The sequence below is a fragment of the Mustelus asterias genome, chromosome 21 (assembly GCF_964213995.1).
Source record: "Mustelus asterias chromosome 21, sMusAst1.hap1.1, whole genome shotgun sequence".
NCBI classification, from domain to species: domain Eukaryota; kingdom Metazoa; phylum Chordata; class Chondrichthyes; order Carcharhiniformes; family Triakidae; genus Mustelus; species Mustelus asterias.
In genome coordinates this window covers 78445380-78460643 of record NC_135821.1, presented here as the reverse complement: position 1 = coordinate 78460643, position 15264 = coordinate 78445380, and the positions used below count along the sequence as shown (strand labels likewise).

At 41.8% G+C, this 15264-nt stretch overlaps 1 protein-coding gene across 1 annotated transcript in view; it reads right to left on the bottom strand.

Annotated features, from left to right (window-relative positions):
* The window catches only part of LOC144509436 (myomesin-2-like), a 118877-nt gene that overhangs the window by 8804 nt on the left and 94809 nt on the right, over nt 1-15264 (bottom strand). Inside the window, exons 30-33 of the mRNA XM_078238314.1 lie at nt 12118-12156; nt 4058-4163; nt 1967-2130; nt 1816-1852 (exon numbers count right to left, since the gene is read on the bottom strand). Of these exons, the coding sequence (XP_078094440.1) occupies nt 1816-1852; nt 1967-2130; nt 4058-4163; nt 12118-12156 (346 nt within the window). The remainder of the gene's footprint in view (nt 1-1815; nt 1853-1966; nt 2131-4057; nt 4164-12117; nt 12157-15264) is intronic.

The window sequence follows — 15264 nt, the reverse complement described above, 5'->3', positions numbered from 1 at the left end:
ACCAGAATATCCCGATGGTTTGAATGGTTGGAAAATCCCACCCATCATGTTTTGCAATCTAGGAGAAGTTAGTGACTTGATGAATTGTGTTCTTAGAAATCCTCTGTTTCAAAGCCATGGTCTAGAAATTTAGTCTGTACCTTGCATGTTTTACCAGCAGGAAACTTATGGCAGGTGGTGTGTGTCAGTGTCATTACCTGCCACCCATCATATTGGGAAAAGCTCTTGTAAAAATGTCCAAGGTGACTGAAAATAGATGTCCTGGTGGGAAACAGGGGGCTTAATACTCTTTAAATTGCCCTTTATAAAATTTGCTCACAATGCACTGCAATAGGGATTGTGCAGGCAATACAGGTACAGAATTCCCTAAAAGTGACATCACAGGTGGATAGGGCCTTTGGTACATTGGCCTTTATAAATCGGAGTATCGAGTATAAAAGTTGGAGTGTTATGGTAAGGTTATATAAGGCATTGGTGAGGCTGAATTTGGAGTATTGTGTACAGTTTTGGTCACCTAGTTACAGGAAGGATGTAAATAAGGTTGAAAGAGTGCAGAGAAGGTTCACAAGGATGTTGCCGGGACTTGAGAAGCTGAGTTACAGAGAGAGATTGAATAGGTTGGGACTTTATTCCCTGGAGCGTAGAAGAATGAGGGGAGATTTGATAGAGGTGTATAAGATTTTGATGGGTATAGATAGAGTGAATGCAAGCAGGCTTTTTCCGCTGAGGCTAGGGGAGAAAAAGACCAGAGGGCATGGGTTAAGGGTGAAAGGAGAAAAGTTTAAAAGGAATATTAGGGGGGGCTTCTTCACGCAGAGAGTGGTGGGAGTGTGGAATAAGCTGCCGGATAAAGTGGTAAATGGCAAAATTTTTAACATTTAAGAAAAACTTGGACGGGTTCATGGATGAGAGGGGTGTGGAGGGATATGGTCCAAGTGCAGGTCAGTGAGACTAGGCAAAAAATGGTTTGGCACAGACACGAAGGGCCAAAAGGCCTGTTTCTGAGCTGTAATTTTCTATGGTTTCTATGCAGGCTGTAATCCAGTCGTCTCAGGACCTTGTCAAAAAATACCTTAAAGGAGCTGTCGGAGGCTATCAGCAGAAAGGTTTATTTTGTTTTACTTTTCGGCACAGTGGTTAGCACAGGTCTCAGCGCCAGTGATCTGAGTTCAATTCCGGCCTTGGGTGACTGTCTGTGTAGAGTTTGCATGTTCTCCCCATGTCTGCGTGGGTTTACTTTGGGTGCTCTGGTTTCCTCCCACGTTCCAAAGATGTGCAGGATTGGCCATGCTAAATTGCTCCTTAGTGTCCCAAGATGTGAGGTAAGATGTATTAGCCATGCTAAATGTGTGGGGTTACGGGGATAGAGAGGGGGAGATGGCCTGGGTAAGATACTCAGTCTGAGAGTTGGTGCAGACTTGATGAACCAAGTGGCCTCCTCTTGCACTGTAAGGATTCTACAATTCTAATGCAGATCCAGGAAATGTAAAGGTTTAGTGATTGTGGTGTGAATAATGGGTTTTAAGATACATTGATTGCATTCACTATATATGCAGTAATATTCAGGTAACTTTACATTAATACATGGAATGGTTTCTTAGAGCTTCATTATATTTGTATTGTAAAAATAAATACCTTAGAAATACATGAGGGTGGACCTGTATCATTTACTAGATAAGATCAGAATGTTGTTGTGTACCAAATATATGCCATGGGGAGAAGATTGGATTATATTGAGAAGTCATTGCCCCCCTAATAGGGGGAATTACTTTACAGTCCAAATACGTGAAATTAAATTGATAAAAGTAAACCTACTTCAATCTTTGATATTCAGCTATTGCTTCATTAAAAACTGAAAAAAAATCCAAAAATAATATCAGCATTTATATATTGAATAATAATGGTAGAATTTGTCTAAGGAATTTTAAAGGAATTTTGGAATGTAGTTAAAAGCACAATTTCTTACCTTGTTCTGTTAATGTAAGGACACGTTTATGTGTCTGTTTACCATCAAACATTTCCAAGGTGTATTTCCCCTTGTCTGTTTCAGTTGGGTTGGAGATCTGCAGCCAAACCTGTTCATCATCACATCCCATCCTCCGTCTTTCTTGAGACTCCAGGCTTTTCTCACTAAAAAGATTGAATGCATTTTAGTTGTTCCTAAAAAATTTCATAATGTTAAAGTAATTTGAAATGATGGCGAGCCTCTCATTGTTGCAAAAATAGCGGAAGAGGCTGGAAATCGGAAGTCCTGCCTCCAAACACTGCACCCACCGATTTTGCAGAGTTGGGGTGTTGGTGGGGGGTTAAGATTTGTGAATGTGCATTTCGTGGAGGCAGCAGCCCATATAAATCATCGTCTGCCTCTGTCTGTCTAATTTTGGTGATCCAGGTGTGTGAAACACGTGCGCAGGTTACACCTGGTAAGAGTAGGATTGAACTTGGTGGAGTCCATGGAGAGATGGGGTATCGCTTCGGATATGTTCCCACAACACCTTTGGGGGAGATGGTTTCCTTGGAGGGAGGTTAGGTGCCCTCTGCGCGAGGACATGTGTCTCTTTGGAGAGGTAAGTTATTCATTGGCATTGTTAAATGTAGGCATGAATGTGTGTAAAAAAACATGAACTCATTAACTATCAAGCCCATTGGAACTGTTAAAATGTCAAAATTAAATGTCATAAACAACTGTCAAAAGTATCAAAATGAACAATGAAATGCAACATCAACTGTCAAGGCATTTAAAATGCCTGCCCTTTTAATCTCCGAAAAATAATGTCTGGAGAGTTTAAAAATCATTGCTTGCTATTTCACTTTGTGAATATAAGCCTGAGGGCTACCACTATTGAATTAGTGCTGCATGACTGATTTTATAACCTTCTATTATCACAGTAGGGTGACTTCGATTTCACAGTTTGATTAACAGCGCCAAGAGGTTAGAGATTTTTTGAAGTGGGACTATGAAATCCAATGTTTGTGTTTACAAGGGATCATGCACTTGAATGGTAGTGTTTGTTTTATAAGGAATTAAGAACATGAATGAAATAATTGTGGCTATACGGATGTAATTGAAGGAATATGAATGTAATGGATGGGTTTTTATGTTGAGACATTTTTAAAATAAAGACTGCAATAGATACTTTGAACTTAATCTTATTTAATCATTCTGCACATGGTGGAAATTGGGTGTGTTCACATAGTAAGTATAAGACTAAAAGGTGATGTTGGGGGCATGAATTGGCATGGGCTGGTGCTAAGTTGGCATAGGGGCTATAAAGGGGCTGGCTAGAGTGGCATAAGTTGGCATGGAGAGTATGGAGGCACAGAACATGGCACAGAAGGAAAAACATGTAAAACGGGGAAATAAGGATTCTGCTCTGAACTGGTCTTTTATACTTTAAAATGGAACACCAGTGAAATGGGGAAACAAGAATACTGGTCCAAATTGCTTTTTCCCTCAGGGGAAGTGGCATGGCTTGGCATGGAGAGCGTGTGGGCTGTGAGGGGTGGGGTCAGTTTTCTTTTATTGCCTTTTTAGATCCAGTGCCGAAGCACTGAGACAAGTCTTCGCCTACACCGGCCCTGGACCCAGTCCAGGGTTGGGGGACCCAGTTTCTAGAGAACCCCCCCACCACCACGGAATGATGATCCCAACTTCCAGGGCACTTTCTCCTGGACCGGGTTTGTGGAGCCGGGAAATGTCTTAATGCTGCATTCCTGACTCAGGAGTGAAAATCCAGGTTGCTAAGTTTCAATGCAGCAAAGCTGTGCGGTGGCACAATTTAGTGAATGAGAGTCAGGTGTTTACAAGGTAGAAATCAGGTACCTGTATTCAATGAACAGCAGCTGATATTTATATTAACTATCTCACTCTGTACTCATCCACAGCTCAAAAATGAAAATCATATCAAACATTCTGCTGAAATCCTTGAATATTTCACATCGACAAATCATTTTTGATCAAACAACCATAACCAGCTGATAATTATCAGAAATTTAACCTTTTAATTTTCAAATATTTTTAATTCTTTCTTCAATCTATTTAAGGCATTTCACTTACTTTAAATACCAAGTTTTTTTAATATACTCCATGTTGCACTTTGTTAAGGAATAAAGCTTTATTCCATCGACTGTGGCTTGTACTTTTAGTTCAGATGCAGAGCCACCTGTGGGATAGTAGAAAGTGTCATTAAACAAAACTTTGATGGAGTATAGCAGAGGGAAATCTCAGTGCAACTGGGACCATCGGGTTGTAACAGATATCTAACTAAGTACAGTAAACAAATCAGCAGTAAAATAGTATTTCATCAGCTTCTTTCATTAGCCTGAATTTTGGGGTAATAATACTGCATCAATCTTCTGAAACTGAGTCTGCACATGTGCACAAAGGCAGAAACCCAATATGCAAACAATTAGAAATCACTGAACTGATGAAAACTTGCTCTTACATGCTACTGGGAATTCTTCTTTAGATCAATAGAATTTTAAAGCAAAGAAGTTATGTTAAACATAAGAACAAGGAGTAGAAATAGGCCATTTGGCCCCTTGAGCCTGATCCACCATTCAATAAGATCATGTCTGATCTTTTTGTGGACTCAGCTCCACTTACCTGCCCACTCACCATAACCCTTAATTCCTTCACTGTTCGAAAATCTATCTATCTTTGCCTTAAAAACATTCAATGAGGTAGCCTCAACTGCTTCACTGAACAGGGAATTCCACAGATTCACAACATTTCGGGTGAAGAAGTTGCTGCTTAACTCAGTCCTAAATCTGCTTCCCCTTATTTTGAGGCTATACCCCCTAGTTCTGGTTTCACCCACCAGTGGAAACAACCTCCCTCCTTCTATCTTACCTATTCCCTTCATAATTTTATATGTTTTTATAAGATTCCCCCCTCATTCTTCTAAATTCCAATCAGTATGGTCGCAGTCTACTCAGTCTCTCCTCATAAGCCAATCCTCTCAACCCTCTAAACTTATATCCAACTTTGCTTAGACCACACAGAGTACTGTGAACAGTTCTGGTGTCCATATTATAAAAAGGATAGAGGATGGCAAAGGTGCAAAAATGTTTTACAAGGACGATACCAGGCTTGAGGTGATACACTTATCAGAAAAGGCTAAACAACTAAGGGACTGTAAAAAAGAAAGTGTTAAAGGGTGGCCTGATATAGGGCTTTAAGACAATGAAAGGGTTTGTTGGGCAGATACAGAAAAAACTGAAGTGAGTCTAAATCTAGATGTCATGCAAGATTTATAAATATAAGTTAGTCACTAATAAACCACACAGAATTCAGGAGAAAAATCAATGTAAAATGTGGTTAGAATATGGAACCTGCTACCATGGGGTACAGTTAAGGCCAGCACTTAAATCTCATTCAAATGTTCAAAGTTTACGTAGGGGCTTTAGAGGGTAGGGACTGAGGTTGTTTCCCGTGGCTGGGGAATTTAGAACATGGTTCTGTAGAAGGATCAATGGGCTCGAAACAGGAACTGTGTTATTCTCTCCAAAGATGCTGCTGGAGTGGCTAAATTAATCCAGCATATTCTGTTCTTATTTTTGGACTGGATGCACAGTTCCAGGATGAGGGTTATTTAGTTCTGAACTGAAGAGATAGTTTTTCACTGAAAGGTTTGTGAATCTTTGGATTTCTCTACCCAAGAGGGTTGTGGAGATGCCATCATTTAATATATCTAAATCTGAGATAGACAAATGTTTGCTTTCTCATTGAATCACGAGATATGGGGTGTGGGTGAGAAAGTAGAGTGGAAATTCAGGATCAGCCATGATCGTATTGACTGTGGAGCAGGGTCCATGGGCCAAATGGTTTCTTCTTGCTCTTTTTTATTATGTTCTTATGTTCAAACAAGATGAATTTAAGGCGAATATAGATAAACACATGAGGGAAAACAGATAGAAAGAAGTGAAGAAGGTGAGAAAGTTCATGTGGGATATGAACTGCAGTTCAGACCTATTGTATTGGTGTGACCCTATGTAGAGTATAAATGGCCTGTACCAAGCAAATTCACCAAGAGGAGCAGGGCATACAGTTTGATCCAGGTCTGAAATGATTTACATATTATCTTAGTTGTTCTCTGCAACAGGTTAACATGATGTTGTGTGTCACAACACCAGGTTAAATTCCAACAGATTTATTTGGTACCTGTTGGACTTTAAGCTGGTGTTGTGAGACTACTTACTGTGCCTACCCCAGTCCAACATCGGCATCTCCACATGATGTTGTGTTAAACAGATGTATATTTATTCTGAAAGAATTTGAAGAAGTAGCAGGTGCTGTGGATAATGGGGAACCAGTGGATGTTCCATACTTAAGGCTTACAGAAGGTATTTGATAAGGTGTCGTGTTAAAGGTTATTGTGGAAACTAAATAGGGATAGCCCAGGAAATTACCGACCGGTGAGTCTAACCTCAGTGGTTGGTAAGCTGATGGAGAAGATCCTGAGGGACAGGATTTATGAGCATTTAGAGAGGTTTAGTATGCTCAAGAATACTCAGCATGGCTTTATCAAAGGCAGATCGTGCCTTACGAGCCTGTTGGAGTTCTTCGAAAATGTGACTAAACACATTGACTAAGGGAAAGCGGTAGATGTGGTTTATATGGATTTTAACAAGGCGTTCCATAAGGTCCCCCATGCAAGGCTTCTCGCAAAAGTGAGAGGGCATGGGATCCAAGGGGCTGCTGCCCTGTGGATCCAGAACTGGCTTGCCCAAAGGTAGTCATGATGTGGAGATGCCGGCGTTGGACTGGGGTAAACACAGTAAGAAGTTTAACAACACCAGGTTAAAGTCCAACAGGTTTATTTGGTAGCAAAAGCCACACAAGCTTTCGAGGCTCTGAGCTGAAGAAGGGGCTCAGAGCCTCGAAAGCTTGTGTGGCTTTTGCTACCAAATAAACCTGTTGGACTTTAACCTGGTGTTGTTAAACTTCTTACTGTGTTTGCCCAAAGGAGGCAGAGAGTGTATATAGATGGGTCTTTTTCTAATTGGAGGTCGGTCACCAGTGGTGTGCCCCAGGGATCTGTTCTGGGACCCTTGCTGTTTGTCATTTTCATAAATGACCGGGATGAGGAAGTGGAGGGATGGGTTGGTAAGTTTGCCGATGACACGAAGGTTGGTGGGGTTGTGGATAGTCTGGAGGGATGTCAGAAGTTACAGAGGGACATAGATAGGATGCAAGACTGGGCGGAGAAGTGGCAGATGGACTTCACCCAGATAAATGCGTAGTGGTCCATGTTGGTAGGACAAATGGGATGAAGGAGTACAATATAAAGGGAAAGACTCTTAGTACGGTAGAGGATCAGAAGGACCTTGGGGTCCGGGTCCATAGGACTCTAAAATCGGCCCCGCAGGTGGAGGAGGTGGTTAAGCAGGCGTATGGTGTGCTGGCCTTTATCAATCAAGGGGTTGAGTTTAGGAGTCCGGGGATAATGATGCAGCTATATAAGACCCTCGTCAGACCCCACTTGGAGTACTGTTCTGGTCGCCTCATTACAGGAAGGATGTGGAAAAGATTGAAAGGGTGCAGAGGAGATTTACAAGGATGTTGCTGGATTGAGTGGCATGCCTTATGAGGATAGGCTGAGGGAGTTCGGTCTTTTCTCCTTGGAGAGACGTAGGATGAGAGGAGACCTAGTAGAGGTATATAAGATGTTGAGAGGCATAGATCGGGTGGACTCTAAGAGGCTTTTTCCCAGGGTGGAAATGGCTGCTACGAGAGGACACAGGTTTAAGGTGCTGGGGGGTAGGTACAGGGGAAATGTTAGGGGGAAGTTTTTCACACAGAGGGTGGTGGGCGAGTGGAATCGGCTGCCGTCAGTGGTGGTGGAGGCAAACTCAATAGGGTCTTTTAAGAGACTCCTGGATGAGTACATGGGACTTAATAGGATGGAGGGTTATAGGTAGGCCTAAAAGGTAGGGATATGTTCGGCACAACTTGTGGGGCCGAAGGGCCTATTTTGTGCTGTAGTTTTCTATGTTTCTATGTTTCTAAAGGCTCATGGTGTAGCGGGTAATATATTGGCTTGGATAAAAGATTGGCTGGCTAACAGAAAACAGAGGATAACCATAAATAGGTCTTTTTTGAGTTGAGTGGTTTAAAGTTTATTTATTAGTGTCACAAGTAGGTTTACATTAACACTGCAATGAAGTTACTGTGAAAATCCCCTAGTCACCACACTGTGGCACCTGTTCGGGTACACTGAGGGAGAATTTAGCATGGCTAATGCACCTAACCAGCATGCCTTTTGGACTGTGGGAGGAAACTGGAGCACCCGAAGGAAACACACACAGGCGTGGAGAGAACATGCAGACTCCGTACAGACAGTGACCCAAGCCAGGAATTGAACGCAGGTCCCTGGCTTGTGAGGCAGAAGTGCTAACCACTGTGCCACCATGCCACAGGGATCAATGCTGAAGCCTCAACATTTAACAATTTATATAAATGCTTTGGATGAAGGGACCAATGAGCTGATTGCAAAATTTGCTGTTGATACAAAAATAGAAACATAGAAACTAGAAGTAGGAGTAGGCCATTCGGCCCTTCGAACTTGCTCCACCATTCATTTTGATCATGGCTGATCATCAACTTCAATATCCTGTTGCCCCTTCCCCCTCCATATCCTTTGAATCCTTTAGCCCCAATAGCTATATCTAATTTCTTCTTGAAATCACATATGTAGGAAAGTAAGTTGTGAAAGGGACATAGGGAGACTGTAATAAGATATAGACAGGTCAGATAAGTGGACAAAGATCCGACAAATGGAATATAATGTGGCAAGAAGAATAAAAGAGGAGCTTATTATCTAAATGGTGAGAGATTGCAGAATTCTGAGATGCAGAGGGATCTGGGTGTCCTAGTGCATGAATTGAAAAAGGTTACTATGCAGATGCAGGAAGAAATTGCGAAGGGAATTAACTATCAGAGTCGGGTGATATGCTTCAGTTGTAAAGACCACATCTGTAGTACTGTGCACAGTATCAGTCTCCTTATTTAAGGAAGGATGTAAATATATTGGAAGCAATTCGGAGAAGGATTAATACCTGTAATGGACAGGTTGTTTTATGAGGAAAGGTTAGACTGGCTAGGTTCACATCCTCTGGAGTTTAGAAGGGTAAGAGGTGATTTGATTGAAACATCAAAGATCCTGAGAGGCATTGACAGGGTGGATGTGGAGAGGATGTTTCCACTTGTGGGAGAATCTAGAACTAGGGGTCATTGTTTAAAAATAAGTGGCTGCACTTTTAAAATAGAGATGAGGAGAATATTTTTCCTCTAGAGGGTTGAGAGTCTTTGGAAGCCTCTTTCTCAAAAGGCAGTGAAAGCAGAGAATTTGAATATTTTTAAGGCAGAGCGAGATAGATTCTTGATTAACAAGATGGTGAAAGGTTAATAGGGATAGTAGGAATGTGGGGTTGAGGTTACAGTCAGATCAGCCATGATCTTGTTGAATGGTGGAGCAGGTTCAAGGGGCCAAGTGGCCTCCTCCTGCTCCTAATTCATGTGTTTGTATCTGATATCTGAATCATAACCGGCCTTGCAATATTACAACTTTGTCATCTAAAAATATCCTTCAAACTACTTTGAAACAAAATGGTTTAAAGGCAGCAAAACTGTTTGGATTACTCATAGGCAGCCAGGAGTTATGCCATTTTCCGTATCAGATAATTAATTTGCTTTTCACAGCAGTAGAATTGCCAGAGTTAATGTCAGAAATGTGTGATGTTTGCTTCATGAGTTAGCGTTTAGTAATATCATCACACAGCAGGAAACAACGTGCTACAAATGGGCTTTGTTCTGGAACTGAATCATTTTCATTCAGCAAAGAAATTTAATCTGGACAAATTGGCTGACCGGCTGAACAAGCCTTCAGGTTTGATGCGGAGACACGCATGCTCTGATCTCAGGTTTATGATGAATTATCTATGGTTCCCAACCCTCCAGAATAATTCTGGAGACTACAAGGATTAAAGTTTAATCGCCTGAACATAGCTGCAAGCAATCTGAGAGAAAAGTAACAGGGACATTAAACAAATTATACCCAAGGCTTTATTCATTTCCTTTTTGTCCTGTGGTTATTACAGTATTGAAGACTCTTTCGTCGGGTAAGGTAATTAAAGAGAAGGGGTGTGCAATAACAGCTTCAGGCTACATTTAATTAGAGTTGGCATCCTTGGAATTGGCTGATCTTTACTGGTATGAGGTTAGATTGGGGAGGTTGGTACTGTTCTGCTTGGGGAGAAGGCGGCTAAGAGGAGATTAGATAGAGAGGTTCAAAATCATGAGGAGGCTGCACAGATTAGATCAGGAGAAACTGTTCCCACTCATAAAAGGATCAAGAATGAGAAGAAACAAATTTAAAGTGATTTGCAAAAGAAGCAAATGTAATGTGAGAAAACCTTTCACCCAGCGAGTGGTTTGGGTCTGGAATGCGCTGCCTGGAAGTGTGGTGGAGGTAGGTTCAATGGAGGTATTCAAGAGGACATTGGATGATTATTTGAAGAGAAAATATATGCAGGGGTACGGGGAAAATGTAGAGGAATGGCACTAAGTCATGATGCTTGTTTGGAGAGCCGGTGCAGACATGATGGGCCAAATGGCCTCTTTCTGCACAGTAACAAATCTGTAATTTGGTGATTCTGTCTAGCTGTTGAGTTGCTACAATTGGCCTCAGCGTTCTTGGGTTAGGGGGAGAGAGAAACCTGCTCCTGAATTTCATTCAGTAGCCAGAGAGAACAGAACCAGGGTTGACTAGAAATTGTGCTCTCCAGAAATGTGTGAGATATTCTTGATACCCCTCCAACCCATTTCAATAACAGGAGAAACTTTCATTGTGGGCATCCCAGGGGAACAGAACATTGTGCCAATCGACTGTTCTAATCAATATCCTTCACTTAGAATTTTGTATCTATTTGATTTTGACATAAAGAAAGAGTGAATGTGTTGAACTGCAGGTCTAAAGAAGCCAGCAGCTGTGGCTGAAACATCAATTAGTCCATAGATTCTTTGAGAGAATTCTAACCATTCAGTGATTGCTTCAAAAGCACCAAATCAATGCGCACGCACGTGGTGTGTGTGTGTGTGTGTGTGTGTGTGTGTGTGTGTACAATAACTGAAATATCTCAACCAAACCGCAGAACATCTAAATTGAAGAAGCAACTTCTCACCTGAAGAAATTAACTATAATGGAATCAATTCATCACGCTACAACATCTGCTCCTCACAACTTAGGGACTCTATCATATAATCTTTTATTTACAATTGATCTCAATGCTTACTTCTAACCTATATGAATGTAGATGCATCTGTTTTCCCATTTTTCCTTACCTTTTTGGTAATTAATAAACTTATTCTATCTTAACTCAAGGAAACCTGGTTAAATTGGCTCCTTCTTAAACATAACTATTGGGTTTGGAAAAGGCATCTAAGGCAAAGGGAACCTTGCTAGATTAAACCTTGTTGCAGAGAGTGGGTTGAATAAAAACGTGGAGTCTGTCATCCCTCCTCACCTGGGTTTGTAACTATTTGGGAGTATCCCAGCCGGACAGTGACAAATCGAGGGGTCTTGCCCCGATCAACAACTTCTGGGAAACCTCATCTGGGGCTGGTGGATAACTTTACACCTGGAATTTCTACCGTAACCTCAGTTGGGGATATGTACAGTAAGAAGTCTTGCACCACCAGGTTAAAGTCCAACAGATTTATTTGGAATCATGAGCTTTTGGAGCGCTGCTCATTTACCTGATGAAGGAGCAGCACTCCAAAAGCTTGTGATTCCAAATAAACCTGTTGGACTTTGACCTGCTGTTGTGAGACTTCTTACTGTGCTTACCCCAGTCCAACGCCGGCATCTTCACATCTGGGATATGTAGACAGCTAAAGTGACAATGGAAATGACTTTGACGCTGTTCCTCAATGACCTGTTGAAAGATGGGAGATTGGAGAACTCCCACAGACCCTCTGCCCCAGTGTTAAACACTATAAAACTGAACAAGGCTAACTACGTTTACACTACTTTTGAAGGCTGTGGATATTTTAAAGCTTCTGTGCAACAGTCATTTAAGCAGGAAATAAATGTGTCACTGTATCAATCTACTCACCACCAACCCTGCAGATTTCCTTGAGAATATCTTCAAATGCTGCAACAACATAATCACACAGTGAAAACAAAGCAACAAATCAGCTGATCTGATCATCACAGCAGATTAGAATACAGCAAATTCCATCATATTTATACCATTATGGGGATAAGGTTATATATACAATAATGTTGATAGTTTCAAAAGGAATTCATTATTAAATGTTGCCTGTAATCATCGGAATTTTTTTCAGAAATGTCAATAGAATTGTTAATGCTTTTTCCACAGACAATCTCCTGTTTTTCAAAGTGGTCACAATAGTCTACTCTTGACCTACTCTGAGTAACGACTGGTTCCACCCCAAGTCCGCCATCATATCTAAAGCTCAGGGAAATGCTGAAGCATTGTTCCCTCTTCTTCAATCATTCCCTCTTCCTTCAGTCGGTCTGCAGTTCACCGAGAATAGTGAAACACTCCTGGATTATTCCGTTTGACGCTAACTCTGGCATGTTGACCCTTCCTGACCTCTCTCAAGGACCAGTCTCCTCCCCTGTTTCCGTTCACACTAACACCCTGTCAGACTGCCACTGAATGCAGGAATCCTGCTGCTAGCGATGGTTTCTGCTCCCGGGCTCACTTTCAGTGTACCCAGGATTCTTCCTCTACATTATTTATTCAACCTTGGATGAAATTCTTGTTGGGCATGAGGTCACATTTTGTTTGTAAGCCAATGTCACAATTTTAAAAAGTAAGAAGTTAAAGTTTATTTATTAGCCACGAGTAAGGTTTACATTAACACTGCAATGAAGTTACTGTGAAATTCCCCTAGTCACCACACTCCGGCACCTGTTCAGGTCAATGCACCTAACCAGCACGTCTTTCAGACTGTGGGAGGAAACCGGAGCATCCGGAGGAAACCCAGGCAGACACGGGGAGAACGTGCAAATTCCACACAGACAGTAACCCAAGCCGGGAATCGAACCCGGGTCTCTGGGAAGCAGCAGTGCTAACCACTGTGCCACCGTGCTGCCCACAATTTTACACCTACATCAGCACCCTCCACGCTGTCCCTCCCAGCTGGCCTGTCATCACATTGTGGATAAACCAGAACTTCTTGTAGTTTGATATTAACAAGATTGAAACTATTCTGCTGAGTAAATTCACAGCTTTATCCTAATCCCATTCCCTTTCCTGGATGTCTGTTGAAGTTTCATGTGCACAGGGTCGGGGTCCAGTTTGACCTGGAAGTGAACGGCACAGCTGATCCATCACCAAGAACTGAATCATTAGAAAAACTCCATCCTATCTGATCTGCCCTGGTGTTGAGATTGTCTTTCTTACTCACTGCCCAAACACCATCCTCGATAAACGCCAACTGATCCAAGACCCCATTATTACTATCCTATACTTTTTAAAATAATTTTATTCATTCAGGGATGAAGCCACCACTGGCAAGGCTAGCATTTATTGCCCATCCGAACTGAACTTGAGCTGCCTTCTGAATACAACTGAGTTCCCACCCTGCAGGCCTCAATTAACCTTTCACTCCTTCTTGTTGATCTTTATTGTCTGCACATTGAACTGAAAATTCAAGTCTTTGTCTGCAAACCTGCCTCACCCACTTTTATAATCGCTTTGATTAATGTTTACAATCATTTTAATACTTTTACAATCTCTTTGCTTTCTCTCTGCTCCAGCAGCAGTGGAAGGCACCTTTAACCATCTTGCCCATCCTCAATGTGACACACCTGGGGAGTGTTTTCTCTTTGTGATGCAGAGCGACACCAACAGCACAGGTTCAATTCCCGTACCAGCTGAGGTTATTTGTGAGGGCCCTGTCTTCTCAGCCTTGCCCCTCACCTGAGGTGTGATGGTCCTCAGGTTTGATGACCACCAGTCAGCTCTCGAGTTGTTGTGGTGTGCTGTGAGAGCAGGGGGTGGGGACTACTTGAACTGCAGGGTTTTTAAGATAAAAAGCAACCACCTTTTCATTGATTTTTTAGCAACAGGAATCAGGCATCAAAATTCAATAAGATGGTGCCACATTCAAAAGACTGCAAGGATCTAAAGTTACCACTCAGTTACAGCTCCATTGCAACTATTACTGCCTCAAACCTTGCAACCCCCAAAATGTTGTCTCACAACCCCACTGGAGATTACAACCTACAGAATTGAAAGTCCTGCTGTAGCAGTTTGCCTTGGCTCCTTTGACAGCACCTCCCAAACCCACATCCTCTACCATTTAAAAAGACAAACACAGTAGAAACACCACCATTTGCAAGTTTCTCTCCAAGCCACATATCTTGACTTGGAAATATATCACTGTTCTTTCACTATCACTGTGTCCGAACCCTATAACTCCCACCTTAACAGCAGTGTGGGTGAACCTACTCCTCATGGAGTGGCTGAACTCAGCAGCAGCTTTTCAGGGACAATTAAGAATAAGCAATAAATGCTGAGGTTGCCAATGGCACCAACATCCCATGAATGGATAAAAAAAACGCATTTGAGCATTACACACATTATCATTGCTTTTATGTCTACAGTCATGATGATGCAGAAAAAAATGGAATGACAAATGAAATGTTGAACTTTAAAAAAGACTTGAATTTTATTTTTTTAAATGGACACAAACTCTGAATGTGGTTGAGAATGTACAGTTAGCCACTGACAGGGATGGCTGCAGGGTGTTTCTTTAAGGGATGGAACTCCTCCCTGTTTCCAGACAAGATATTTCTAAAAGTATCCAAAGGTGGACTACCATCTTTGTCTTTACCAAAGGGACATAATAGCTATCTCATCTCAAAAGATCCAGTATGTAATGCCCTGATGGACTAGTGGATTCTGGTTTCCACTTGGAACATACAAAAAAGGGGTTAAATACTAGCTGAAAATACGGCCCAGTGTCTGTGTTTACTCTGTGAGGATAAGCAGCTGTACGTTTCACTCTGAAGGTGTGTGATGAAGTAACAGAAGCAGTCAACAGCTGCAATTTTTTGCTAGTATATCTCGAATCTCTCTCTGCGACCGAAGAAGTCAGTCCAGCCAACAAAATAATCACAGCCATAAAGAGAACCCAAATTTCTTTGCCAAACCACAGAGCGCTGGAATCAAAGAACCAACTATTCACCTGCTGAAGTCAACTGTATTGGAACCTCAAAACTGACT